This window comes from Balaenoptera borealis, assembly GCF_965194805.1.
Source record: "Balaenoptera borealis genome assembly, chromosome: 3".
Taxonomy (NCBI): domain Eukaryota; kingdom Metazoa; phylum Chordata; class Mammalia; order Artiodactyla; family Balaenopteridae; genus Balaenoptera; species Balaenoptera borealis.
The window spans coordinates 30,853,499-30,877,969 of record NC_138866.1 but is presented as its reverse complement, the minus strand read 5'-3'; the positions used below and the strand labels follow the sequence as shown (position 1 = coordinate 30,877,969).

General features: G+C 39.6%; 1 protein-coding gene across 5 annotated transcripts in view; it reads left to right on the top strand.

Moving 5' to 3' along the window:
- Positions 1-393: 393 nt before the first annotated feature.
- PCNX1 (pecanex 1) overlaps positions 394-24,471 on the top strand; it is a gene marked incomplete at its 5' end in the record, with an annotated part of 167,233 nt that continues 143,155 nt past the window's right edge. For all 5 annotated transcript variants that reach the window (XR_014242369.1, XM_082384310.1, XM_082384309.1 and 2 more), the window contains one exon: positions 394-546. Coding sequence is in view for 4 of the 5 variants with exons in the window: in XM_082384310.1 (XP_082240436.1) it covers positions 394-546 (153 nt within the window). The remainder of the gene's footprint in view (positions 547-24,471) is intronic.

Here is a 24,471-nt window from a genome sequence, read left to right as displayed (position 1 = left end):
TGCTCCCGGTGCCTCCCGGGCGCCGGGCCTCCTTCTCCGCCAGGCTCTGGGCTGGCGGCCGGCGGGGGTCGCGGCGGTGGCAGCGGCGCTGGCGGGCCGCGGGCGGCGGGGGCCTGGCTCCAACTCCGGGTGTTAGGAAACAAGATGGCGGCGGCGCTCCGAAGGCCGGTCCCCACCTCTTCTCCGCTCTCCTCCGCCCCGTCGCTCGCCTCCTCCTCCTCGATCTCCTCCTCCTCCTGCAGCAACCCCAGCGACCACAGAAGCGCCGGCCGGCTCTCCCGGAGCTCCGGAGGGGGATAGATTGGGCAGCTGTGGGCTCCGGCGACCAAGGCAGAGCTGGGGCCGGGGCGGGGACGGCGACGGCGGCGGCGGCGGCGGCGGCGCCGGGTGGGGATGGGGTCGCAGACGCTGCAGATCCTCCGGCAGGGGGTGTGGGCCGCGCTCAGCGGGGGCTGGTACTACGACCCGCACCAGGCCACCTTCGTGAACGCGCTGCACCTCTATCTGTGGCTCTTTCTGCTCGGCCTGCCCTTCACCCTCTACATGGTGAGTGTGGGGGCGGGGAGGAGGGCGGCTCCATACCCTTCTGGCGGGCCGGGTTTCCCGAGTCCGGCGGGCGGTCGCGCCTCCCTGGCTCCGGGCCGGGGGTGTGCCCTCTTCCCCTTCCCGGTGCGCGCGCCCCGGTCCCCTAGGGGCTCGCCGCCCCCCGCGCTCTGGTGCTCCCCTCCCCCATTCGTACTCCCCACTGTCCTCTCCCTGGAGGGCTTCCCCTATTTCAGTGATGACAGGAGAAGCGAATCAGCAGCAGCCTCCACCTCCCGCCCCCGGGCGCCCAGCCCGTTTTCTGGGAAGTAGTAGCTTCCTAGGCCCCTTCTTCGGGGGTCCTGATCCTGCCCTCTCCAGCCTTTCTACCCGGGTGGGTGAAGCCCGAGTGGGGCTCCCTGCCTCCGCGTCTGGTGGTGGGCGCCGAGCGTTCTTCTCCCAAAGGCCGCCGCATCCGTCCCTGGCGCGCGTGCTCATCTGCGCTCCGTTCCTCGGGCGCGGGACACCCGTGGGGCACTCCCTGCCCCCGAGGCGGTTCTCGCTCCTCCTCTCCGGGGAGTACCCTCCCTCCACCTCGCCTCTAATCCGGGTGCGGAGCTTTTGGAGCCGCAGGGAAGAATGTGTGGCGCTCGGTGTGGAATATATTTTGTGCGGAGTCCGGGCTCTTACTCGCTTAGACGTAGTGGTTGAAAATCTGACTCTCGCCCTTCCTGCCTCTCAAAATCCTGTTTTTGCTTACCAGTGGTTCTTTTCTGTTCGGCTCCGTGGTCAGTGGCTTTTATTTCCAGGCCAGCTTTGCGGGTAGGGAGCGGGGGAGATACTGGGAATCTGGCTGGCATTTCAGCAGATTTGTTTGGGTTGGTTCAAGGCCTTGTACTGATAGGAAAAAAGGAAAGTACTGCCTGTTGATGAATTCAGTACGATCAGTTTCTCCGAACGATCTAGGTTTTTAAGATATATTTTCACCAAAAGTTGTGAGCGCATTTTCTTTTTTAAAACACATTGGGTTAGGGTGGGGCATTAGGGAGACTAATGTGGAAGAGAGGTGAAAATTTTAAAGTAACCAGAGGGGGGAAAGATTGGTAACTTTATTTTAGGAGAATGCCTTTGAATATATTTCTGCTAATGTTGTGGTTCTTCGTGGAGCTGTAGTAAGGGTGCTGGATTAGAAAATCTGGTGAGGATACCCATTTGTTTCCTAAGTGAAGCTCATTTACACTACTTGGCAGAAAAAGTGGAGGAAGATGTACTAAATTTCACATTCTCAAGCAACTTTTAATTTTTCATTGAAATCGTTTGGGAGGGACCTGCTGCTAGAGGTAAAAAAGCCGTTTTAAAAAAAATACTGAGTAACTGATGGCTTATTTCTTTAGGGGACTTGTTCAGTCTTGTCACTTTCTGAAAATTTATCACAAAGTGTTATAATTTTCCATTAATTCTGGCCCAGGGAGTTAGTTCTATTTGCACTTCTCTATCTTCCAGGAATATGACATAATTAATGAACAGGTTAATTACTTTGGGTGTAAGAATCCTCAGGCTGTCACAGAGCTCTTTATAGCAGTTTTCTTTTATATCCAGGAGAATTGTAAATTTAAAACTGAAGCTGGTTCTCGGCTAAGACTCTTGGTGTTATTAAGGCGTTGTTAGAGCAAATGGAAAGCACTGAGTTCACTGCTTCATTTTGGGAGTTTATTCAGTTAAATTTAATTCACAAATATTTGAATGTCTACTGTGTGCTGGGCAATTTGCTGGGTTCTGGGAAAATAAAATTGCTTCTCTGACTTTCTTGTTTACGTTAATGGCAACTCTGTTCTTCCTAAACCTTTAAAAAGCTCTCGTTGATTCTTCTCTTCCTCTCTCTTCACATCCGGTTCATCAACAAATCTTGTGGGTTCTGTCTTCGAAACCTAACTGAAATCCAGCTAATCATCATCACCACTCCCTTGGTTCAAGCCATCATTATGTTTCTCCTGGGTTGTTGCAGGGTTCTAATGAGGGTCAGTGCTTCCATTCTTTATTCTCTATTCATAAAGATGTCTGAGTGATTCCTTAAAACATAAGTCAGGGCTTCCCTGGTGGTGCAGTGGTTGAGAGTCTGCCTGCTGATGCAGGGGACACGGGTTCGAGCCCTGGTCCGGGAGGATCCCACATGCCGCGGAGCGGCTGGGCCCGTGAGCCACAGCTACTGAGCCTGCGCGTCTGGAGCCTGTGCTCCGCAACAAGAGAGGCCGCGATAGTGAGAGGCCCGCGCACCGCGATGAAGAGTGGCCCCCGCTCGCCACAACTGGAGAAAGCCCTCGCACAGAAACGAAGACCCAACACACCCAAAAATCAATCAATTAATAAATAAATTTATTAAAAAAAAAAAAAACATAAGTCAGATCATGGCACTCAGCTCAGAGCCTCCCTTCCCATGTGTTTACCCTCCCCCCACTCCATTTGCCTTCTTACAATTTTCCCCACACAGTAACTATGTTCCTGCCTCAGGGCCTTTGCACTTGCTATTCTCCCTCTGTCTGGATGACTCCTCCCCTCCAGATATCTGTGTGACTTAACGTGCTGCACTTATTTCAGGTTTCAGTTATATGTGAGGCTCTCCTTGATAACCAATGTAAAATAGCAACCTCCCAGCTCCTACAATACTTCCTAGCCCTCCTACCCTCCTTTATTTAATAGCACTTGTTACAAATTGGTATATATTTATTACTTAATGTCTCTCTTACCCTATTAGAATATAAACTCTAAGAGGGCAGAGACTTTTTGTTTACTGCTGTGTTGTCAAGACCTAGTTCAGTGCCAAGTACATAGTGAGAACTCAAATATTAAATGAATGATTAGAAATGAACAAAACACAGCTTTTGCCTTCAAGGAAGTTCAAGTCTAGCTCGGGGATAATGAACAATTACAAGCATTAGAATTGTTGTGAAAAGGTAAGTACAGAATGACCCTGAGCTTTTAGTCAGGGGATTGATCCTAGTCTAGGGGCAGTTAGCAAAGAAGATTGGTAAATGTTTACTTGGAAGTTATCAGCATTATAGAGGACAATCCAAGCCACAGACTAGAATATCTGGGGAGAAAGTATAATTCATTAAAAAGAAAATGGCTTGGCCAGAACTCCAAAGCCTAACAGCAGTTAAAAATCAGCAAAGGAGACAAGAAAGGTAAAAGGAAAATGAAGAGAGGAACCCATAACAGAAGCCAAGGAAAAAGTTTTTGAAAAGGAGAAAATGGTAAAAAATGCCAAACTGCCCTCCTGAAAGGCAGGACTAATTTGAATTTTCATCAACAGGATTGAGAGTACTTGTCTTCCCACCTCTTCTCAACACTTTGCAGAAAAGAGTGTTAATGGTTGTAAATTTCTTTTTCAACGGAATGTTGAATAAATGATTTCAGTAATATTCTGTTTTTGATAATAGGCAGAATTTGTCTTAAAGTACTTTTTAAAACAAACTTTTCTTAGTCCAAACTAAGGATGTTTACAGCACTAACATATATCACAAAACAACTTTTATTTGATTTTTCCTATTCTCTGCACTCAGATAATTTTCACAGTTAGGTAATTGGTAAACAAGCAGAAATGTTTCTTTGAGAGAAGATTGATTGCCTCTTTCTGTTATTTTATCTGAGTTAAATCAAATGGTTTTCCTGTGTCTCTGTGCATAGCTGGGGAGGACAGAGAATTATTTTGTAGGTGGGTTAGGACATCTGGGACACCGGGGTAGTAACACTAGGATAGCATAGAGTAATGGTATGGAAAAGCACAGATTACAACAAATATTCTGTAGATTCCACTATACTGTTGACTTCTTTAGCATTACAGATGAATTTTACCAAACCACAGTGAAATAAATAGTTACTAATTCTGATTCTTCTGGTTCCTCTGCCTGTCCCCTTAAAAGTTGATTAAATGCTTTCTTTGCTGGAATTGTAAAATAGTTCACACTTCCTTTCCTTCCTTTATCATTAGAACCTGAGGGATTGCATGTTTTATAACTTGTACCGTTGGTGCTAGTCTCTGTTGCTTTGTGTTATAATAAGAAAGAAAAGAAAACCTAGGGGAAAGCAAGCCATTTCCTTTTGAGGTTTTAAGGGAAAAAAAAAAAGTCCTATTTGTAGAGCTTTGTACAAACCAAATAGAAACCAGAGTGCCAACTTCCCTGAGAATAGGCAGGAATATTAGTCACAAATTTGAGAAACTTGAATCATGTATGTGGCTGTTCTCCTAATCCTCCTCACTCCCTGAAAGTTGTCTAGACATAAACTAAACAGATCCAAGCACCATAGTTGTCATCTTGAAAACTTTGTATTCTGAAATAATTTTAGGTTTACAGAAAAGTTACAAAAACAGTATAGAGAGTTCTTATATACCCTTTGCCCAGCTTCCTCTAATATTAAAATCTTACATAACCATGGTGCATTTGTCAAAATGAAGAAATTAACATCGGTACAGTACTAGTAATGAATTGTAGACATTGTTTGGATTTCACCAGTTTTTCCATTAATGTCCCTTTTCAGTTTCAGGATCCAGCCTAGGATACTATATTGCATTTAGTATCATCATCTTTAATATGGCTTTCTTTCTTTCTGTTTTCCCTTACCATGCTGGGATTCTATTCTTTAAGGAATTTTACAGTTTATAACAATTAATCAAATTGTGTCTTATAAGAAAAATTAGTGAAAGGTTTTATGTCTGTGATAGGTACATTTTAGATGGAGAAAAGAGGAGAGTATTCTGAATGATTTTTAAACCATGCATTGACCATTAACCTATGTGAGGCTGTTTTTGAATTGAGATATTTTACATGTGAAGAACTGTATGACGTGAAGTAATTCTAAAGAAGGAAAAGGCTTTAGACCTCATTCACACAAAATGGACACCAGTGTCTTAGCTTCCTCCTATAATGCTGTTTTCCTAACTTATAAATTAGAAGCAATGAGGCAAATGCACAACCATATTACAAGGTAGACTGTGACTAATCCCTTATGTGTCATAAAGTGTTCAGGAATTGGAAGGAGGATGCAGTTATTTCCTAGAAGGCTTTATGCAGAGGATAATTCATACATTCACAACCTTGACTATGCTGGCCACTGTGGTAGGCCTTATGGTGGGGGACCTTTATAAAGTTTGTTACTTGTGCTGGAACATCATTTCCCATAATCTTCCCACCAGGCAAGTGAATCCTTGTTCTATGGAAAAGATCGTTTAGTGAAAGAATAGGTGTTCTTGGGTGTAATGGTTTGCTCTGCTATCAAGTATTTTATTGTAATATATCCAACATGTTAAAGCTTTCTTAAACCTTGTTTAATTGTTCAAAGTTATAGTTCCTAGAATTTATAAAATTTAACATGATATCTACCATGGTTAGTGTTTTGTTCCAAATTTCCCTTTCATTGTTGGCTTTGCCTTTGATTTGGTCATCTCTACACAACTACTGAAGTGTTTATAGCATCATTTTTGTTCACATCATTATGCAATGTCAGTGGTACTCAAACTTTCACTGTGTATCTATCTTGGCTTTCTTCCTTATTAAAGAATACCTGTAGGTAAAACACGGAAAGTCAAAGTAACTAAAATCACAAAGTGCACCACATAGCTCTTCAAACTGTTCTAGGCATTGGCAGGTGGCTTTCAGCTAATTATAACTATATATTTTTGCTCACTAGTGGGGTGAGGAGAATTAGAATTCTCCATTGGATGGTTTCAAACTACCTGCCCTCCACTCCTCTGCTCATTCTGCGTAACTGCTCATGCCTTTTCCTTCTGTAGCAAGATGGATATCACAACACAGGCTGGAGTGAGGCTGATGTTGAGATAACCCTGAGTCTGCCTTTTTTTTTTTTTTTTTAAAAAAGGAAGTTACTCAGCAGCTTTGGAAGATTATTAGGAATTCTTTTTATATTCCATACTAGTGTCTGTCATGATACTCCACTTGAGAATTGCTGGCCTGCCATATGACACAGGCTTCTACACAAGGGATAACATAGGACAGAGCTGCCATTACCTTTCTTCTTAAAAAAAAAAAAAAAGCCCACCATCTAATAACTGGGAATTAATTTGCCTGCATTCCTATTTTGCTTTACTCCAATAAATCAGTATCTGGGGGAGATTCTAGGCAAGTGTATTTTGAAAAGCCACTCCCCCTAGATGTACCAACAGAAAAAGCCTGTAGGTGATTGCTGGTGAACACCTCATGCTAACAGTCACTACCTGGGAGTTTTAGTCTATTATTTGTGACTGTCTGAAAATACCTTATTGTTTCCGGCTTAGGTTGCTGGTTTAACTCATCTCCTTTTTTCAGCAGTGAATAAATTACTGAATAACTTTGACTCTGGCTGTAATAGGGGCTTTTATGGTACTGATAATAGTAACGCTTATATAGTGCTTTTTACCCAGTATAGTATAATCCTTGAGCATTTCACCCTCCAGTTAAAATGCCATTGTTAGGTTTTTTATCATGAAAATATTACTAGTTGTAGAAATTGTTCCATGTGGTACTCAAGTATATATAATCCAAAATAAAAGTACATATATTCCAAAGTAAGGGTCCAAAATAAAAGCAAACAATGCTGTGGCAATAGTGTGGTGCACATTTGTATATATAAGATTTTACACCTGGAAGTTCACAGCATAAGTTTCTAGAAAAATTGCTGGGTCAAATTATGTACATTTAAAATTGAATGTCAAATTATACCTCAGAAAATGTTGTACCAGTTTATATTCTCACTAGTGTATGAAAGGACCTGTTGCCCTTTGTTTTCACCAACATTGGTTATTATGAGTCTTCTTCATGTGATAGTGTAAAATGGCATCTTGTTTTAATTTTTGTTTTTTTATTAATAGGTTCTTTGAGTATCTTTTCATAGGCTTAATAGACATTTATATCTTTTTTCTTTTAGCTGCCTGTTGTATCCTTTATCCTTTTTTGAAAGTCATGTTCTTTCTAAGTGATTTTTGAGAGCCAGTTGTATGTTTAAAAATTAGCTCTTTGTTATGTATTAAAAATTTCCCCTAATTTGTCTTTTAACTGTATGATTGAGTTTTTTGAGCATATAAATTTAACATTTTTAGTAGTTACATTTGCTACTTTTCTTCCTGTGATAAAGACCTTCCCTGTTAAAAACTTGTAAAAAAAAATCATGTTTTCGTCTAATAATTTTTAAATTTGGGAATAAATTTGCGTGGTTAAATAAAAATCTAGAAGATGGTGAAAAGTCCCTCTTTCGTATCTGCCACCATCTTCCCAATTTCCACCTGCACTACCTCCCATAAAAAACCACTGTGAATAGTTTCTTGTGAATCCCACCGCAACTTGCAGGCGCAAATTCAAATGTCTGTCTCCGTCTCCCACCGCTGCATTCTTTTTTTAATAAATTTATTTATTTATTTATTTTTGGCTGCGTTGGGTCTTTGTTGCTGCGCGCGGGCTTTTCCGTAATTGCGGCGAGCGGGGGCTACTCTTCGTTGCGGTGCGCGGGCTTCTCATTGCGGTGGCTTCTGTTGTTGCGGAGCACGGGCTCTAGGCGCACAGGCTTCAATAGTTATGGCACGTGGGCTCAGTAGTTGTGGCTCGCAGGCTCTAGAGCGCAGGCTCAGTAGTTGTGGCGCACGGGCTTAGTTGCTCCGCGGCATGTGGGATCTTTGCACCCCAGAGCTCAAACCCTTGTCCCTGCGTTGGCAGGCGGATTCTTAACCACTGCGCCACCAGGGAAGTCCCCCACCACTGCATTCTATATATTGTTTTCCCTCCATTTAATACATTTTTTTTTTAACATCTTTATTGGAGTAAAATTGCTTTACAATGGTGTGTTAGTTTCTGCTTTATAACAGAGTGAATCAGCTATACATATACATATATCCCCATATCTCCTCCCTCTTGCATCTCCCTCCCATCCTCCCTATCCCACCTCTCTAGGTGGTCACAAAGCACGGAGCTGATCTCCCTGTGCTATGCGGCTGCTTCCCACCATTTAATATATCTTAAACACCTGTGCATCAGTACCAACTGGGCTTCTTCAGTGTTTTATTTAAATTGAGATATACTTGATATATAGCATTTTATTAGTTTCATGTATACAACATAATGTTTGAATATTTGTATATGTTGTGAAATGATCACCACAGTAAATCTGGTTAACATCTCTTACCATACATAGTTAGGAAGTTTTTTTTCTAGTGATGAGAACTTTTAAGATTTATTCTCTTGGGAACTTTCAAATATATGATACAGTAGTATTAACTGTAATCACCTGTACATTACATCCTCATGATATATTATCTTATAACGGCAAGTTTGTACCTTTTGACCCCGTTCACCCATTTCACCCACCCCCTACCCCCACCTCTGGCAACCACCAGTCTGTGCTTTATGCAGTATCTATGGTCTGTGTTTTGTTTTGCTTTGTTTTTAGACCCCACATATGAGATCATACGGTATTTGTCTTTCTCTTTCTGGTTTTTTGTACTTAGCATAATGCCAAACAAGGTCTATCCATGTTGTTGCAAATGGCAAGATTTCCTTTTTTATGGCTGACTAGTATTCCATTATATATATACATCACATTTTCTTTATCCATTCATCCATTGATGCACATTTAGGTTGCTTCCATGTCTTGGCTATTGTAAATAATGCTGCAGTGAACATGGGAATGCATGTATCTTTTTGAGTTAATATTTTCTTTTCCTTCAGATAAATATGCAGAAGTGGAATTGCTGGATCATATGGTGATTCTATTTTTAATTTTTTGAGGCACCTCTGTACTGTTTTCCATAGTGGCTGCACCAGTTTATGGTCTCATCAGCAGTGCACGAGGTTCCCTTTTCTCCACATCCTTGTTAACACTTGCTCTTTATTGTCTTTTTGATATTAGCCATTTTTACAGGTGTGAGGTGTTACCTCATTGTGGTTTTGATTTGTTGAGGATTTTTGCATCTATTCATCAGCGTTATTGGCCTGTAATTTTCTTTTCTTGTGGTATCTGGTTTTGGTATCAGGGTAATGCTGGCCTCATAAAGTGAGTTTGTAAGTGTTCCTTTGTCTTGTGTTTTTGGGAAGACTTTGAGAAGGATTGGTATTAGGTTTTTAAATGTTTGGTAGAATTCACCAGTGAAGCTGTCTGGTCCTGGACTTTTGTTGGGTTTAGTTTTTTTATTTTTAATAGTTCCACAGTAATGCATTGCATGGATATATTACTTATCATGTTACCTGCTGATGGATGTTTAATTTGTTTACAGCCTTTTGCTAACACAAACCATGCTGCAGTAAATAATCATACAGATGTCATCTCACATGTGTCTAGATATAATATTAAGATAAATTCCTAGAAATGAGATTGGTTGGTCAAAAGGGTAAATGCTTTTGTAGTGTTGAAAGATAGTGCCAAACTGCCCTGCAGAGGGATTGTATCGCTTACTTTGCATGCCCGCAAGCTGTGTATCAGAGTGCCTCTTTGTGCTCCTGCCTGCCACAGCCTCACATGGTTTTGCGATTTTCATAGGTAAGAAATAGTATCTTAGAGTGGTTTTAATTGGCATTTGTCCTACTTTGAGTGGGATTGAGCTGCTTTTCATAAGCTTCAGGGTCATTTTTTTCCTATTTTTCTGTAATATTTCAGGCGCTTTATCCATTTTCTACGAGGTTATATATTAAGGATTAATTATATGTTAGTCCTCTGTAATCTAATTGCAAACATCTAATGGTTTTTATAGTTCATCCAATTTGGAATTTATTTATTTATTTCAATTTGGAATTTATTTTGCTGTAAGCAATATATGAGTGTCTAGTTAAAAAAAAAATTTTTTTTTTGATAGGCAGTTGTCCCCATCAACCTAATGTATTAAACAGTCCTGTCTTTTTCTCAGTGGTTTAAATGCCACCTTTCTAATCTAAGTTTCCATGGGGGTATTTGCATTTTGTTTTATCAATATGTCTTTTCTTACATGAATACCATACTTTTTTTTTTTTTATAAATTTATTTTCTTTTATTTATTTTTGGCTGAGTTGGGTCTTTGTTGCTGCGCGCGGGCTTTCTCTAGTTGCGTCGAGCGGGGGCTACTCTTCGTTGTGGTGCGCCGGCTTCTCATTGTGGTGGCTTCTCTTGTTGTGGAGCACAGGCTCTACGAGTGCAGGCTTCATTAGTTGTGGCTCACGGGCTCTAGAGCGCAGGCTCAGTAGTTGTGGTGCACGGGCTTAGCTGCTCCGTGGCATGTGGGATCGTCCCGGACCAGGGACGATCCTATGTCCCCTTGAACCCATGTCCCCTGCATTGTCCACTGTGCCACCAGGGAAGCCCAATACCATACTTTTTTTAGTAATCCTAGTTTTATGTATTTTCCTTTCTTAGTAGTAGTCTTACCTTGTTATTTCTTCTTCTTGTTATTTCTTTGGCTAGTCTTGTATGTTTATTCCTCCATTTTGTTACATTTCCCAGGGATGTTGCTGAATTTTTTACTGAAAAATATTGAATTTTGGATTACTTTAGGGAGGGAAGTTTGATGTCTTTATAATATTGAGTTAAGGTGAACTCTTCATTTCTTTTATGTCCCTCAGTAGATTTTTTTTAAAGAAGTTTTCTTTATGTTAACCTTGCACATTTTCCCTTAGGATTAGTATTCTTAGATTTTAGTTTCTAACACTACTGTAAATGCAACCAATTCTTTCTAACTGATTATTGCTTATTATGTAAGAAAAATCATGATTTTAAAAAAAACTTTATTTTAGAATAGTTCTAGATGTGTAGAAAAATTGCACACATAGTTCAGAGAGATCCTATATAGCCTGCACCCAGTTTCTCCTGTTCTTAACATCTTAGTTTACTGTGGCACATTTGTCACAAGCAATGAACCAGTATTAATACACCATTATTAACTTATAATCTGTACTTTGTACAGATTTCTTTCTTTTTTTAACTAATGTCCTTTTTTTCTGTTCCAGGATCCCATCCAAATCTATTGATTTCAATTTATTAAATTTGCAACCAGATACTGTAGAATTAGGTTATTCTTTCTAATAATTTTTCTGTTTATTTTAAAAGGATTTTCAGATATGCAATTATATTTGTAAATAATAATTTTAACTTCTTCCCAGTATTTATACTTTTTTCTCTTGTATAATTCCTTGGTATAGTACTTTACGTATCTATTGATGTAATAAATAATGTTGAAAATATGAACAGCCTTGCCTTGTACCATTCTTTAATGGGAATTTTAGTGTTTTACCATTGAGCATACTAAGTTTTTTTTGGAATATAGATTCTTTTTTCTTTACTACGTTATGGAAGTATTTCTCCATTTTCCAGTGACTTCTGGTGGTTCACTATCAGACTAATGTTTACCTATGTGTATTCTGAGGTCTCACAAGTCTTACCTACGTCATCTTCTTTTTTATAGTTAATCTTTGTTTTCTCTGAACCATTTCTACTCAGAGGTCTTTTGTTTGCTTATCTCAGATTTGTCACTACATTGCTCAAGCATTATTAACAACGTCAGATAGTTCTTGTGCTATTATATGCCCATGCACTATATCCTTTCAAGTTTTCTCACTTAATACTCATTGTAGCCCTGTGAAATGAAGATACTGCTTTTATCCCTATTTTTCTGATGAGGAAACAGAGGCTCCTAGAAGTTAAACCGCTGGTTCAGGGTTATGTAGATTGCCTCTGCCGTTTTTCCCTCTGGCCTCCAGAGGGCCATCACGGTCACCCTCCACCGTGTTCCTCCACAGTCTTGCAAGGTGCTTTTCTGATTAATCTGTTTCTGAAAGCCTACTTATGATTGATTGGGATGAACTAAGTGTCCCTGGATCTTTTTCAATATGTATTCTGAATCTAGAACTCTCAGAGCTGGCCTTGAAATCACCATCTAATTATATCTTTAATCTTGGCTCCCCTTCTCAACTAGCATATTATATGAATACAGTGGAAGCCCATTATAAATCTCCCAGGGATTTAGTTATGGTTCTCACATATAGTTAAAGTGAGATAATTTGTCTCGCTCATCATTTTGGAGGGAGAGGTTAGTTAGCCTTGTTCTACAGTATGTACAGGCATACCTCATTTTACTGTGCTTCGCTTTATTATGCTTCACAGGTACTGCATTTTTTAACATGTTGAAGGTTTGTGGCAACCCTTCATTGAGCAAGTCTTTTGGCGCCATTTTTCCAACAGCACTGTTCTCTTTGTGTCTCTGTGTCACATTTTGGTAATTCTCACAATATTTCAAAATTTTCATTATCATCAAATTTGTTGTGGTGATCAGTGATCTTTGTTTACTATTGCAAGAAAATTCTGACTTACTGAAAGCTTAGATGATGATTAGCATTTTTTAGCAATAAAGTATTTTTAAATTAAGGTATGTACATTTTTTCTAGACATAATGCTATTGCACACTGAATAGACTACAGTATAGTGTAAATATATATATACATATATGCATGCACTGGGAAACCAAAAAATTTGTGCGACTTGCTTTACTGTGCTCTTCACTTTATTGCAGTGGTCTGGAAGCAAACCTGCAATATCTCCAAGGTATGCCTGTATTATAAATGGATTTTACTGAAATTTAATATCCTTTTACTAATTGGTCTTATACAGGCCTCTTTCCTTGCTGTGTTTATATAAAATACTATTTCTCCTTGCCGTTGCTACTACTATTACATGTGCTTCTTCACTCCAGCTACAGAGATGCAACATTTGCAGTCTGTTTATATCCTGTCCATTCCAGTCTTTTATGAACAAAATCTGGAACTGTAGTCCTTATGAATAGGTAAATAGCAGCAAGAGAAGCAATTGTTTCAAGGACTGGAACTTTTCGGGAAATTCTAACCTAACTTTGGCGCAGCGGTGCTATTGGTTTCTAGTGGGTAGAGGCCAGGGAAGGTGCTAAACATCCTGTATTGCATAGGACAGCCCCCAGCAACATTTAAGATTATCTGGCTCAAAATGTCAACAGTGCTGAGGCTGCAAAACTGCTCTAGAGCATTCATTCTCAGTGGGTATGTTGTTGTCCTTAAGGGGGCGAAAATTAGTTCTTGAGTTGGGGGGTGGTGGTCAAGTATTTTTGTGTACAAAGTACAGATGTTCACACAGTACATATAGATATACAGTGTTCCTGTGGTGGTAAACTTTCATGAGGGGCAGTGTTTAGAAAACCTGCACTTCTGTGTGTTTTTCCTTTACTCTCACACTGCTATACTCACAGCACTTCTGACACCAGATGTGTGGGGTTTTCCCCACACCAAGCAATTCTCTGAGACCCTGGCTGGGAGTCCTACAGTTTAATTCAATTCTGGTGCTGTCCACGTGGAGATAGCATCAAATCCCACAGGTTAAGTTCTCAGTCCCACAGGACTGCTCCTCTTCCCCACAATTAAGATGCCAGGCCAAAGTCCAGGTTGTTACTTGCGCTTCTGACCGACTGACTGTAAATCACTGGCTCCCGTGACCCCATCCTGAGGTTTGATTGATTTCCTAGAGAGGTTTACAGAACTCAGGAAAACAGTTTACTTACTGTTTACCAGTTTATTATAAAAGGCTATGATAAAAGATACAGGTGAACCTTCAGCTGGAAGAGATGCATAGAGCAGTATATGTGGGAAAGAGCACCAAGTTTTCACGCCCTCTGTGGGTGTGCTACCCTCCAGCACCTACCTGTGTTCACCAACCTGGAAACTCTTCGGAACGTCATACTATTGGGATTTTATGGAGGTTTCATCACATAGGCATGATCAATTATTAACTCCATTTCCAGCCCCTCTCCCCTGTGGAGAATGAGAGATGAGGCTGAAAATCCCAAGCTTCCAATCATGGCTTGGTCTTTCTGGTGACCAGCCCGCATCCAGGAGCCCACCCAGAGTCACCTCATTAGAACAAAAGGCATTCCTGTCACCCAGGAACTTCCAAGGGATTTAGGTGACAGGAACCAGAGTCAAAGACCAAATATTAGAACAAAAGATGCTCCTTGCGCGCTCATCATTTAGGAAATCGCAAGGGTTTTAGGAGCTCTGTATCAAGAACCAGGGACAGAAGCCAATATATGTATTTTTTATTATTTCACAGGGAGTAATTAGGGAAAAAATTCCTAAAAAGACTCCTTAGGAGAGCAATAATTTAAAAAAAAGTTGAGAAACACTGCCTTGGAGGGAGACTGTCTAGTGTAGTGGTTAAAAACTCAGATTCTTAACCACTAGAGTCAGACTGGATGTAAATCCTGTTTCTGCCACTTACCGGCTGCAGGCAGTGACTTCATTGTCTAAGTTTTCTTATCTGTAAGATAGAAATAATAATAGCACTTTCTTCAAAGGATTGTTGTGAGGCAATCCATTTAAAGTACCTGGCACTTGGTAAAACAATAGTCATTCTCCTTAAGATGCTCAAGGAGAGAAAGGATCCTATTTATTGCAGTGTTTACATTCTTTAGAAGAATATCTGGGGCTTAATAGGTGTTCAGTACATATATGTCGAATGAATGAATAAAACTCTTATTTATTGCTTTAAGTGTGTCAGAGTTACCATTATGGAAACTGAGGAAATGGTGGTAGTAAGATAAGCTATACTCTCCTTCATTCTTTTTTTCTGGTAGGTAGCTTTCATATTTATCTCACCTAAAGTCTAGTGTGTGATGCATTCCCTATTTTAGCATTTACTTTTAAAGGAAGAAGTGGATTATATAGCATGCAATACCATCATCCTGTTTCAAGCCAATTGAGTGAGCTCAGGGCAAAAATGAAATATGGGTTTTGTTAGTACTCTCAAGAGAGCTAGTATACTTTTATAAATTTTACTGACTTACATTCTTGTGTTAGGACCTCAGCTTGCAATTTATTCCATTCTATTTGAGTGAAACATAAAAGAATACACAAATAATAATGTTTGATAACCTAATTTTTTGTGTGTATTCATATTTTATTTTAAAATATTTATTTTTACTTGGTCCTTGTAGTTTTACTTTGGCTTAATGCTTTTGTTATTGAATTAATTTCTTTTGATTTTTAAGCCTTAAATTTGAACTGTTGTTACTTATTTTGTGCTTGTATAGTACACTGCTTTTATAGGAGTATATCTAATAAGTGCAAGAAGAGTCCCAGTATTTTACATATATTTGCCTATAAAGTAATGTCACGGAATATATCTTGAACTATTGTTTTGTGAGGTATAGTAAAAAGGTAACCTAGCTTCTATTCTTTAGAATTGCAAAGTCACGTTGACGGATTTCTTGTTTTCACTTACTATAAATCCTGAAAAATTGTTTCAATAGAATATATCAGAAACAAATAGAATAAAGAAATAGGTCAAGCAATTTAAGTTGGACTTTATGAGATAGCTTCTGGTCCTCATATTTACCGTTTAGATGAATTGTTTTTATCAGTTTACTCAGGGGTTTATTTAGACTGATTAAACCATTAAAAGAGTGATTCATACAGCAAAATGTCAAGTTACTAATTTATGATATGAATCAAGATAGTTCTTAGTATAGGATATCCCATTCTCTTTCCAGGACGGTTAGGTTTACTCAGAACAACACGTAAATCAAAACATTGGTGCCTCTCCAGAAACAGACACACGAATCAATGGAACAGGATAGAGAGCCCAGAAGTAAGTCCATGCACTTATGGTCAATTAATCTACGACAAAGGGGGCAACAATATACTAGGGAGAAAAGACAGTCTCTTCCAAGTGGTGCTGGGAAAACTGGACAGCTACATGTAAAAGAATGAAATTAGAACATTCTCTAACACCATATACAAAAATAAGCTCAAAATGGATTAAAGACCTAAATGTAAGACTGGGTACTATAAAACTCCTAGAGGAAAACATTGGCAGAATACTCTTTGACATAAATCGCTGCAGTAGTTTTTTGGATCTGTCTCCTAAAGTAAAGGAAATAAAATCAAAAATAAATGAATGGGACCTAATTAAACGTAATAGCTTTTGCACAGCAAAGGAAACCACCGACAAAACAAAAAGACAACCTTCTGAATGGGAGAAAATATTTGTAAATGATATGACTGGTAAGGGATTAATATCCAACATGTATAATCAGCTTATACAACTCAACGTCAAAAAAACAAACAAGCTAATTAAAAAATGGGCAGAAGAACTGAGTAGACGTTTTTCCAAAGAGGAAATGCAGGTGGCCAACAGGCACATGAAAAGATGCTCAACATTGCTAATCATGGGAACTATATATCAAAACCACAATGAGATAACACCTCATACCTGTCGGGATGGCTATCATCAAAAAGAACACAAAAAGTGCTGGAGATGGTGTGGAGAAAAGGGAACCCTCCTACACTGTTGGTGGGAATGTAAATTGGTGCAACCACTGTGAAAAACAGTATTTTCCATAGTTTGAGGTTTCTCAAAAAACTAAAAATAGAACTACTGTATGACTAAGCAATTCCTCTCCTGGGTATATATCTGAAAAAAACAAAAACACTAATTGGAAAAGATATAGGCACTCCAGTGTTCATAGCAGCATTATTTACAATTGCCAAGATATGGAAGCAACCTAAGTGTCCAACAGATGAATGGATAAAGCAGCCGTGGTATATAAATATAATTGAATACTACCTAGCAATAAAAAAGGATGACATTTTGCCATTTGCAGCAACATGGATGGACTTAGAGGGCATTATGCTAAGTGAAATAAGCTAGACAGAGAAAGACAAGCACTGTATGATATCACTTATATGTAGAATCTAAAAAATACAACAGACTAGTGAATATAACAAAGAAGGAGACTCACAGATACAGTGGTTACCAGTGGGGCGGGGTGGGGGGAATATAAGGGTAGGGGAGTGGGAGGTACAAACTCTTAGTGTAAGATAGGCTCAAGGATGTATTCTACAACATGGGGAATATAGCCAATATTTTGTAATAACTGTAAATGAAAAGTAACCTTTAAAAATTGTAAAAAATTTTTTTAAATTAAAAACAAAACATTGGTGCCTCTCAGTGTTCTTATAATTCCATTTGGGGGGTTTTTTGGTAAAGAACAGAATCAGTCTCTAGATAATACCCTCTGGATAATATTGAAAGATAAATCTGTACTGGTCTCTTTATTTTAGATGCATGAATATCTCTATCTTCCAGTTTTTGTTTGCTGTTCTGACATATTTTAATAACCAATTATAATTTCCAGATGTATATCAGTTATTTTTTTTTACTATACTTCAAGTTGGCTGTTGCTTGATGGCTTGGGAATTTAATCTCATCAGAAAACCATTTCAACATAGAGGAAAGCATGAATTTGTTTTAGAAAGGATTTTTGTGTCATTAATTCCATCTATAGAATTTGGATTGTTGGATATCCTATTTGAGGGCCTATACCTCTTTGTTACCTTCATTTTTGAAAAATTTCTAGAATTTCAGTGTGCTGTCTTTGAGAAATTGTAGACAGATAGGAGTTGTTTGAAGAATCTTTTGGAATTACGTGATGATTGTTTTTTACCCTCCCTTTGTTCTGAATAGTAATCTAAAGATGATTATGGAAACTGAGGGAAAGCTCTGCTGTTAATGTACGTTCCAGTTTTTTTCCTTCTCACCATCATTTGTTTTGTAGCATTCTGTCTCTAGTCTACCACATTACTATATATATTTTAATACAAGCAAACCTCATTTTATTGAACTTTGCTTTATTGTGCTTCACAGATACTGTGTTTTTTTTTTTTTTTTTTTTTACAAATTGAAGGTTTTGGCAGCTCTGTATCAAGCAAGTCTAATGGCACCATCTTTCTAACAGCATTAGCTCACTTTGTGTCTCTGTGTCCCATTTTGGTGATTCTTGCAGTATTTCAGATTTTTTCATTATTTGTTGTGATGATCAGTGATCCTCGATGTTACTGTTGCAATGGTTTGGGGGCACCACAAACCGTGTCCACATAAGCCAGCAAACAATTGATAAACGTGTCTTCTGTCTGCTCCAGCTGTTCTCCACTTCTCTCGGTTTCCTCAGGCTTCCTTATTCTCTGAGACACAACAGTATTGAAATTAGACCAATTAATAACCCTTCAGTGGCCTTTAAGTGTTCAACTGAAACTCTCACTTTAAATTTCTCATTTTAAATAAAAAGCTATAAATGATTAAGCTTAGTGAGGAAGGCATGTCAAAAGCCGAGACAGGCTGAAGGCTAGGCCTCTTGCACGAAACAGCCAAGTTGTGAATGCAAAGGAAAAGTTCTTGAAGGAAATTAAAAGTGCTACTCCAGTGAACACACGGATGACAAGAAAGTGAAATAGCCTTATAGTTGATATGGAGAAAGTTCGAGTGGTCTGATGATCAAACCACCCACAACAGTCCCTTTAGCCAAAGCCTCATCCAGAGCAAGGCCCTGACTCTCCAATTCTATGAAGGCTGAGAGCGGTGAGGAAGCTGCAGAAGAAAAGTTTGGAGCTAGCAGAGGTTGGTTCATGAAGCTTGATGAAAGAAGCCATCTCCATAACATCAGAGTGCAAGGTAAAGCAACAGGTGCAATGTGGAAGCTGCAAGTTATCTAGAAGATCCAGCTAAGATCATTAATTAAGGTGGATACACTAAACAACAGATTTTCAGTGTAGATGAGACAGCATTCTATTCGAAGAAGATGCCTCCTAGGACTTTCATAGCTAGAGAGAAGTCCGTGCCTGGCTTCAGAGCTTCAAAGGACAGGCTGATTCTCTCGTTAGGGGCTGGTGCAGCTGGGGACTTTTTAAGTTGAAGCCAGTGCTCATTCACCATTCCAAAAATCCTAGGGCCCTTAAGAATTATGCTAAATCTACTCTGCCTGTGCTCTATTGGAAAAGCAAAGCCTGGGTGACAGCACATCCATTTACAACATGGTTTACTGTATATTTTACGTCTCAACAGTAGATCTCACTCTTGAGACCTACTGCTGAGAAAAAAAGATCCCTTTCAAAATATTACTGCTTATTGACAATGCACCTGGCCCCTCAAGAGCTCGGATGGAGATGTACAATGAGATTCTTTTTTTTTTTTTTCATGTTTGCTAACACTATGCATTCTGCAGCCCATGGATCAAGAAGTAATTTTGGGAACTTCCCTGGTGACCCAGTGGCTAAGACTCCGTGCTCCCAGTGCAGGGGGCCTGGGTTCAATCCCTGGTCAGGGAACTAGATCCCACATGCTGCAATTAAGAGTTCACATGTTGCAACTAAAGATCCTGCATGCCACAACTAAAGATCCTGCATGCTGCAACTAAAGATCCCACATGCCACAACTAAAGATCCCCCACGCTGCAGTGAAGATCCCATGTGCCCCAACTAAGACCCGGCACAGCCAAATAAATAAATAAGTAAATAAATATTTTTTTTAAAAAAAAAAGTAATTTTCGACTTTCAAGTCTCATTATTTAAGAAATACATTTCTTAAGGCCATGGTTGCCATAGATGGTGATTTCTCTGGATCTGGGCAGAGTAAATTGAAAACCTTCTGGAAAGTATTCACCATTCTTTTTTTTTTTTTTTTTTAAAGTGTTTTTATGCCCACCTACGATATGCTCATCATCAAGTAGGTGGTCATATACTTTTTAACTAGCTTTTCTTTTTTTTTTTTTTTTTAATAATTATTTATTTATTTATTTATTTATTTTTGGTTGTGTTGGGTCTTCGTTTCTGTGCGAGGGCTTTGTCCAGTTGCGGCAAGCGGGGGCCACTCTTCATCGCGGTGCGCGGGCCTCTCACTATCACGGCCTCTCTTGTTGCGGAGCACAGGCTCCAGATGCGCAGGCTCAGTAGTTGTGGCTCACGGGCCTAGTTGCTCCGCGGCATGTGGGATCTTCCCAGACCAGGGCTCGAACCCGTGTCCCCTGCATTAGCAGGCAGATTCTCAACCACTGTGCCACCAGGGAAGCCTGGAGTTGCTTCTTAATGGATGAAGAAAGAAAGTGGTTTGTTGAGATGGAAACTACTCCTGGTGAAGATGCTGTGAACATTGTTGAAATGACAAAGGATTTAGAATATTACAAAAACTGAGTTGATAAAACAGTGGTAGGGTTTGAGAGGATTGACTTTAATTTTGAAAGATGTTTGAGTGTGGGTAGAATGCTATCAAACAGTGTTGCATGCTACAGAGAAATCATTCGTGAAAGGAAGATTCAGTCGATGTGGCAAACTTTATTGCTGTCTTATTTTAAGAAATGACCACGCCCACCCCAGCCTTCAGCATCCACCACCCTGATCAGTCAGCAGCCGTCAGCATGGAGGCAAAACCCTCTACCAGCAAAAAGAGTATGATTCACTGAAGGCTCAGATGATGTAGCATTTTTTAGCAAAGTATCTTTTAATTAAGATATGTTCCTTTTTTTAGACATAATGCTTGCACAATTAATAGACCACAGTATAGTGTAAATATAACTTTTATATGCACTTGGAAACCAAAAAATTCACGTGGCTCGCTTTATTGCGGTGGTCTGGATCCACACCCACGATATCTCGGAGGTATGCCTGTATAAGGCTAGATTCCCCCTGACTCCCCAACAATTATCCCTCAGCAAAGAAAGAATTACCGTATTATCTGAGTCGTTACAAAGTCTTTTATATTACCTGCTGCTTGCTCAGTTACTTTTTCACCCAGTTGCTTTTTTGTGTTTTCAACATGTTTTTTTTTTAAAGTCCTAAAAAACTTAACATATCAATAGGTATAGTAACTATTACTAGGGTTATAACTTAATAATTTGCAAGTATTGAATGTCATAATAAATTATTAAAGATAAAACAATATGTTATTCAGCTATGGAGATAGGAATATGCATTTATGATGTGAATGGTAAAAGAACAGTTGTCCTAATGAAATGCAAATGGATATTTGTTATAAACAGAATTTCCAGTAACAGCCTCATGTACTTTTAAAAAGTCTTGTAACTTAAATGATATGTACCAAACTGATGATGATGTGCTATGTACGCCTGTGTTAAATAACTCATGATGGCTTTTGTGACGAAGAAAGCTCTGTTGCTAAAGGTACATGTAAATGAATTGAACACAATTGTTTTATGAAATAGGGTAGAAATATAGTATATCTAAATATATTTTTTGTAACATTTTAACTGTAAAGACATTGACTTTCACCAAAATTTACAGATTCAGATTGTCTAAAAGCCCTTTCTTTCCTTGTTGGGAAAATTAAAAGTATAGGAAAATTCCTATAAAGTATAGGAGATAACTTTAGTTCATCAGTATACATCCTTGCTTTTATTTCTTAGGACTCTTATTCCCTCCCTTATTTTTCACATTTGTGCCCTGACTTCTCATTTATGTTTTATATATGCCTATCCTGGCTATCTTTAGCTCCTAACACGTATTATTGGTGATGAGTTGTATGTACTATATTACTTTGGTCTCTTTGCAGCTTGTTAATATGTATTTTTGAATGTTGCTTTCCTACAAAGAACATTCTACTGTAGATAAAAATGTAAATACAAATATATGTTTTAGAGTGACATAAAATGCAAATATAAACAGAAAAATATCTAGTATTTTTAATGATTGTATTAAAATAGTACGTAGATAAAATTCAGACTTCTGCAGAAATATGGATAGGCTCAAGTTCCAGTAGTCACTTGTAAACCAGTGCCTTTGGGGAAAATGTATTCTGAGTTTGTTCGAGGTTCTCAGCTGGCCTGCTGAAATTAATTTGACTCCCTATGTAGTTGGAATTCTAGGAAGTTATATTTTGGGTTTTTTTCCTATGGGCAAGTATGCCTGAATCCTGACATTGGGAGTAGTTTCTTTTTCTTTTGCAGCCCGTCCTCTGAAAGGAAGTATTTACCTGCGGTGCTTATCGTCAACCCCCGAAGGGGGCTGTGACGAGGGCCGAATCCCTAGAGTTAGGGTTGTGACACAAGGGCTTTCCTAAGTCCTTTGGGGGCAGCCTGCATACGAAAACCCTAAGGTTTAAAAACAGTCCTTTTCTTTCTGATCCAACCTCTTTCTTTACCCCTAATTAATAGTCATTGTCTACAATTTATAGGCAATATTTGGTTACTAAGACCTTCTCCCTCCCTTTTCCCCCAGCATTCTCTCTGTTGGCCAGAAATGAAAGGGGGTACAGATATGGAACTGAATTCTGCAATTTGCAGGAATTAGCTTATGCATTTATCTTTTTTGTGAATAAGGCAGAAGGGATTTTCCATCAGGATGAGGAAGTACAGGTGTTCCCACAGCTTCAGGTATACCAGTAGAAAAGCTAGAACCCAGGGCCAATTGGCTATCTTGGTATATAGCTTTATGAAGACTGGTTCTTAATTCTTTGCCCGGTTGGCCATTTGTGCCCAGCAGAATAGCCATAGGCCTGATGCATTTGGGGGTAGACTGTGGAAGGAAGGCAGTACCCTTGTTATCCGACGTCTAGTTTTTCCTCTGAAAAAGTTTTTTAAAAAGTTAGTCGGGATATTATTGATGGATGGAATTTATAATTTAGGACAGGATTAGTAAGTATCTGTGGTTCCCTGTCCCATCCCCAGGGCATAAGGCATACTGCTTTCAAATTCTGCTAATTTTTGTTTTCATTTACCAGATTTTTTTGGCTATCATTTTTTTTTAAATAAATTTATTTATTTTTATTTGTATTTATTTTTGGCTGTGTTGGGTCTTTGTTTCTGTGCGAGGACTTTCTCTAGTTGCGGCAAGTGGGGGCCACTCTTCATCGCGGTGCGCGGGCCTTTCACTGTCGTGGCCTCTCGTTGCGGGGCACAGGCTCCAGACGCGCAGGCTCAGTAGTTGTGGCTCACGGGCCGAGTTGCTCCGTGGCATGTGGGGTCTTCCCAGACCAAGGCTCGAACCCGTGTCCCCTGCGTTGGCAGATTCTCAACCACTGCGCCACCAGGGAAGCCCGGCTATCATTTTATTTTTACTTCCTTTTCTATTACATGTTTACAGAGCAGACAGGACTTTACAGCTAAGAAAAGGGGCTTCCCTGGTGGCGCAGTGGTTGGGAGTCTGCCTGCCGGTGCAGGGGACGCGGGTTCGAGCCCTGGTCTGGGAGGATCCCACATGCCGCGGAGCAGCTGGGACCATGAGCCACAATTGCTGAGCCTGCGCGTCTGGAGCCTGTGCTCCGCAACAAGAGAGGCCGCGACGGTGAGAGGCCCGCGCACTGCGATCAAGAGTGGCCCCCACTTGCCGCAACTAGAGAAAGCCCTCGCACAGAAATGAAGACCCAACACAGCCAAAAATAAATAAATAAATAAATAAAATTAAAAAAAAAAAAAGCTAAGAAAAATTTAAGTTCAGTTTTTCTGTCTAAATATCTCAGTGATTGTTTATGTTGTAGCTCAGTAAAAGCACCAACTACCTTGGTAGTTGGCAGCATTCAGTGATCCCAAACCACACAAGGAGAGAAGCTTGGACTTAAAAGGAATAATCTGAATGAATTTAGTGTTTTGAACTTGGAAGCAAAACTGTTACTCAGTTTTTTCTTATAGCTGTATATCGAACTATGGTTTATCGTAAGGCAGCAAAGAAAGGCCTCAGGGGAATGACAGTTGTATTTATTAATTACAAATTTATGGCTAAACATTTTGAGGAAAAATATCTAATTAAAGGAGATGTGTAGAAACGTGACCTTCTTGCTATCTATTTGTTTTGAAAGGCTGACCTAAATTTGTTTTTTCACTTCTACGATTCTGTTTTGTTTTTCTTTTCTTTTGGCTGTGCCACACGGCTTGTGGGATCTTAGCTCCCCAACCAGGCATTGAACGCAGGCCCTCAGCAGTGAGAGCATGGAGTCCTAACCAGGGAAGTCCCTTCTACGACTCTCTTAACAGTTAATCTACTATTTTAGAGACAGTGAGGTTCAGTCTTCGTGTTTGCGTCGGAAGTTTTCCTTCATAGTACAGAGAGACCCTCTGTCCCTCGTCCCTAGTTAGTTTCTTTTCATGAAACTTTGTCAAATAGTTTCTGAAAGCCATTGTTTTTCTCATTTTTCCAGTGATTTCTG